General features: G+C 43.6%; 1 protein-coding gene across 1 annotated transcript in view; it reads left to right on the plus strand.

Moving 5' to 3' along the window:
- The window catches only part of LOC311311229 (rho-related GTP-binding protein RhoA-D-like), a 16697-nt gene extending 12798 nt beyond the window's left edge, over window positions 1–3899 (plus strand). Inside the window, exon 5 of the mRNA XM_084440910.1 lies at window positions 732–3899. Coding sequence (XP_084297036.1) covers window positions 732–905 — 174 coding nt within the window. The 3' untranslated portion in view covers window positions 906–3899. The remainder of the gene's footprint in view (window positions 1–731) is intronic.
- Window positions 3900–5618: the final 1719 nt, after the last annotated feature.

Raw genomic sequence — 5618 nt, forward strand, 5'->3', positions numbered from 1 at the left:
AGTCTGTGTTACGTTGCTGCCTTTTGATACTGTAATAGTGCAGTTTCCAGGGGGGATTTCCAGGGGGGATTTCCAGGGGGGATTGCTCACTTAAAACAAAACTGGTGAAAATGACTTGCCTGTCCGTGTGCGTGCGTGCGTGCGTGCGTGAGCGTCATGGTATGGCAGCATGTTCCCGGTCTGTGGGTCTCCAGGTTCAGTCAGTGAGATAATGGCGGTCACACAAAGGCTCTCCGACCCCATCAGCCTTTCCCTTCTGTCACACGGCAGGAACTGGCCAACAAAGAATCTGTCCAAGTCATCACTTTGACTGTTGGGGATTGACATGCTCAAACTACTGTAACATGACTGGCAGTGTGGCGGTATTACAGCTGTACTGGCGCTCAGGAAGAAGCCAGAGGTTATTCCTCCAGACCTTGAGCTCAGAGTACAAACTTCAATCTAGATTGTGCATTTGATCCCTCCCTTTAGGGCTACTATAATAATATACTCACACAATGTTTGTGATTAATTCAGATGATTTATTAACACAAATGTATATGAATAACAATCAATATGAATGACATACCAAGTATGTTTTAGGATAATGCTCATGTGTTTATGGTTCTTGTACCGGTACAGACAAAGTTGTATACAGTTTTGATAGTAGATTCTAGAGTCTAAGCATGTGTGTGTGTGTGTGTGTGTGTGTGTGTGTGTGTGTGTGTGTGTGCGTGTGTGTGTGTGTGTAGGAGCCAGTGAAGTCCGAGGAGGGCCGTGACATGGCCAACCGTATCAGTGCCTTCGGCTACCTGGAGTGTTCCGCCAAGACCAAGGACGGTGTGCGGGAGGTGTTTGAGATGGCCACCAGGGCGGCGCTACTGGTGCGCAAACGCAAGAAGAGGAACGGCTGCCTGCTTTTGTGAGGAATGCTGAGCTCTACACGTCAACGCCCACTTCAACTGACAAACAACAACAACAACAATATACACAAGAAGGACTCAACCTTTACCAAATGGTGTTTTTGTACTGTATTTCACATTTCATGCTAAGGAGATGAGTGTGTGGTAACAAGGGTGGAACGGAAAGGACTGGTCTTAGTATAACACATGTAAACAATGGATGTTTTAACGGCTTTTTTTTTTTTTCTTACTTAAAAAGCACAATCTGTCCTTTTCTTGTAGTTTTTCCTCACAAATGTCCTTCACATTAATTGAAGAGACCATGTATTCGTAAGCAGCAGCATAAGTTAGTCCCTGGGCTTGTGCAAGTGACTATCCTCCCAATTTACCCGATGTCCACTCTATTGGACAGATGACTTTGCTACCTGTCCTGGTCAGCATGCTTGTTCTAGTCAAGAGGCTCTGGCTTTCCTGGTGGCTACGCATTAACCGCAAAGGCCAGTGCCTTTCTGGGTTGTTGTTGTTTTTTTAACAGAGAAAAGCTTCTCTCGGACCAGCATGCAATGCTCCTGTTCTTGGTCAAACTGATGGGGAGACGTGGGGCCTCACCACGGTACAGTGTCTCTCTCTAGCACAGACCCATGTAACCTGAGCCTCCCCATAACTAAGACACAGCGAGGGCCAGACACACACAAACTCTTGTTCCATTTTGGCTAGTGAAGGGGCATTGGCATGGCGGAATATAGATTCAGATTTCAGTCCATGAGCTGCTGTGGCAACCCTGCCCCATGGATGGTTGAAAACAGAGGATGCGTCATCACACACGTAGAGTACAATTCTGAGCTCTTGACTGTCTCTAACATCAACACTAGTCAACGTGACTGAACGCTCTGACTCATCTCTGCACAGCAGCTGTACAGTATATCCCCGCAGGGAAGGGACACGATTCTTTGAAACTATTATCACAGTTGGACCCGCCCACGAATGCCTGCTTCCTGTCTGACTGCATTCCAGATGTGTTCCTGAAGTTAAGTACCGCTTGAGTGTTTGTTGTTCTTTTTCCCAGTGCCTTCTCTTATCTGGCAGCCCGTGTGCCTTTGGCATTCCCCCGCCCCCCCCCCCCCCCCCCCCCAGGGATGAGAGACAGGTGGCTCTCTGCCAACCTGACGACACGTTGTAGTCTGGCACGTCTCTGTTGACGCGCCGCGCTCGCAGACCGGCGCTCGTATCCACAGATCTCCTCTCTGCGCCAGGCCCAGTGAGACTCGGGCCTACGGACACAAGGTTTAGCTGAAGCTCTTCCCCAAGGTCAAACCTACAGTAGGGTTCTCATCGCGCTGGTGTTCCATAGGGTTTCCATAGGGTTTCTATTCTTGTTGACGTTCGATTGTCCAATTGCGTCGGCACTGTGCTTTTGCATGATACTCAGGCGCCATTTTATGAAATTGCCCGTTCACACTGTTTTTCAGGAGCTGATATGTCCGTCGCAGGTTTATTCTGGCTCTATTGACCAGTCAGCAAAGCCTGCTCTGGATAAAATGAGACTCTTTTGAAATCATTCAAACCTGTTTTTATCTGTTTTTTTCTGTCACTGCTGAGCACATCATGCTGTAACATGGAGCTTGGAGGTCTGTGGTCAACGCTGGTGTTGGAAGTCGTTTAAATACTGTACATGCATGCAACACCACTGTAGCTTTAGCACGCCAGAGGCTATACCGTAGCTCAGCTCCCTGTAGCCCAGTCTCTCTCTCTCCCTCTTTCTCTCTCTCTCTCTTTCTCTCCCCCCCATCTCTCTCTCAGGCTATGAGGACCTCAGCCTAGTCTGGGTATGTTGGACGAGGTCCAGCTAGATCAGAGATGTGGCTTTGCATGGATGTAGAAACGACAGATGAACACTCTTCTTCTGTGTCTAAAACTAAGATGTGGACCAGCTTTACAAAAAGCCCAGTGAGACTTTTTATTAAACGGATTATTCACAGCATTCCTATAATCTCCTATAACGTCTGTCTGCTAGTGCTCAATAGTCCTCGACTTCACCTGAACCCCAATCATATTAGTCAGTCCAGAAAGGGGGTCACTTTAGGGTATGTTGGTCAGAAATTACTCGTGCTGAATGCCACTTGTTATGTGATACTAGTGTTGTCAGGTGGCTGTGTTTTTATTCCGGGATGTCAACTAATTAATAGCCTGTTGGTTTGGATTGGATCGTCTCTGTATTTGCCATCACTAGGTAGAAGGGAATATTAGCTCCCTCTGCTGGATACATGGATCACAACAGAACAGAATATTTTAATGGTAATAGGTTGGTGAATGGGGCTAGTCTGTGATGGTTACTGCACAATTATCTACATCCTATAGAAAACAATAAATAACATTTGCTAATGAATGAACACAACACATTTAGTTACCCCAGAGGAACTTTTTGTTCAATTTTCTGTCGAACTGTGTATATCTGTCAGTCACCAACAAGCACACTGAGGAACGGCAACTATTAACGGAGACATGTTGATAGTGTGAGGGGTCTACTACTGTACAACTTTTACTGTTTTTTTTACATGATATTCAAGGATTTCGGCCTTATGCCAGCCTGAGTGCCAAGGATTTCTGGGAAACCTAGAGGAAGGCATTTGAGATGATCTGTAGAAGTAACCGGACCAGGTTGAAAGCACACCATGGCGTTTAAAAGCATCAGCAGAGGCTCAACAACAAACCTTTTAAAGTGTGTGTTCACCAAAGGCTAGGGTAAAACCAAGCTTGTCTTTGTCAATGTCTGCATGAGTAACTATTGGTCTCTACAACACACACACACACACACGCATGCACACGCATGCACACGCACACACAACTTTGGGAACCTGCTTCTGCTCTGTGTTGATGTAACTTCTCTTTCTGGAAGTATTTAAGATTATATGAATCCAGATTTATAGGAAAGCTTATTGTAATACCGCTTTGTAAACTGAAAGTGTTGTAGTGAATGTTTGATTTACGTGAACACAAATAATGTTAATAAACTATTTTTGAGACAAGAATGATCTGAATCTCTGCTCCATTCTTCTGTTCAGAATACCCTCACACATGCTGCGGACCAGAGGTGTATTTACTCATATGTTTCAAATGAAGTAGGCCCCAGTCGTAGCCCCAATGTGGGACACCAGCCAAATCCCTAAATCTGTGCCTGCTGGGACCTGTATACTGTATAAAGACAACATACTGTACACAAACATGCTTGTAAATTCAATTATGTATTGTTTTTTAGTTAATCAACAACCACCAGTTGGAAAGCCTATACATTCAAGACATGTCCATGTGACTGATTCCTGAAAAACAAATGCCAGTGTCACCGTCCAACAGGTACGATCTACCTTAGTGGATCAGTCATATGCAGGATTGGCTGTCCATTGAACTCATTGTAGTAGTAAAAATAACAAAAACAAGAACAAAATCCCCAAATAATTAAATATAAATAAATATAAAATAAATGATGTACTTAATTAAACGGCCTAGTGAAACAGGTTACTGCCATTGAAGTACAATGACTGTACAGTACATGTGCATTTGCTTTAACACAGTGTGATGACATCACCAAGAAGAGTCTGGGGTGATCTAAGATTATTGTTCAACACATCCTCCTGTACCTCTGAGGTGAGTTTCCTGAATTTTTACTGCAGCATTTTTAAATAATCTGATATTACAGTCATACCAATATGAGTTCTATATAGCCTGACCTTTATATTATCTTAGAAACCTCAAATCAAATTATGTTCAGCAACCAACACCAGATTCTTGTTCAACACAGCCTACTAAGGTGAGGTGATCGCAATTTGTCCACTGTTATTATTTAGGCTATGAGAATGTCATGGGCCTATTGTGTAGGCCCATGTGTAAGAGATGAATGGCTGTAACAACACCTTTGTGTACTGTAGGTTCTACCCAGCATACGAACACACACATCCCACATGTGTGCAGGACTACTCCGTTGGCAAAATGTCTTCTAGCTTTTTACCCCATTTGTGGTGTCTTGATTCATTCCTAGGACAATGAAAACCTGTCAAGACTGCAAACCTATACTGAAAATGTTGTCCAGATGTAGTCTGCAAAACAACAAGGTCTATATGTAGCCTATATACCTTTTTATTTTTTACTTCAATGCGCTTTTACATGCATTATATGCTTCTCTTCATTACAAAGACAGTCACGACCACTGGCCAGTGCAAAATTACAACATTATTCTACTTTTACTGTGTGTGTCTGTGTGTTTAATAAAGAATTCAGGAAAAGTTTGGCTACCAATTACTGTTAAGTGCTAAGTTTACAGTCGTTCTGATGTTATTACGATTGGGCAATCAGGTCTGCCTACACTTAGCTCATCTAAGAACCATGTTACTTACAAACAAGAATGCTATCTGCTGGCTCACTCAAGTGTCCAGATAAGCCACTGTGTCTTTGTCTACTTAGTTCACCACCTAAAGGGAAGTGCATAGGGAAGCTAATGACTTTTGTCCAGAAACAGAAGTTGAACCAACAGCAGCAAAATAGCTAAAATCACAGGAATCAACATTGTAACTGCTTTAACCACCAACGGCTACCGTTAATGTTATGGAAGCTGCTGCTACTTGTGAGCTCATGAGCTAATTGGCTATCACCGTTTTATTGTGCTGGATTAGCATTGGAACTGATGTGTCCAGGTGACAAAAACATCTTAATTTATCAGAGATTATTTCATGTCATTTCAGTTCA

Source organism: Borostomias antarcticus, assembly GCF_949987555.1.
Source record: "Borostomias antarcticus genome assembly, chromosome: 7".
In the NCBI taxonomy this organism is placed as follows: domain Eukaryota; kingdom Metazoa; phylum Chordata; class Actinopteri; order Stomiiformes; family Stomiidae; genus Borostomias; species Borostomias antarcticus.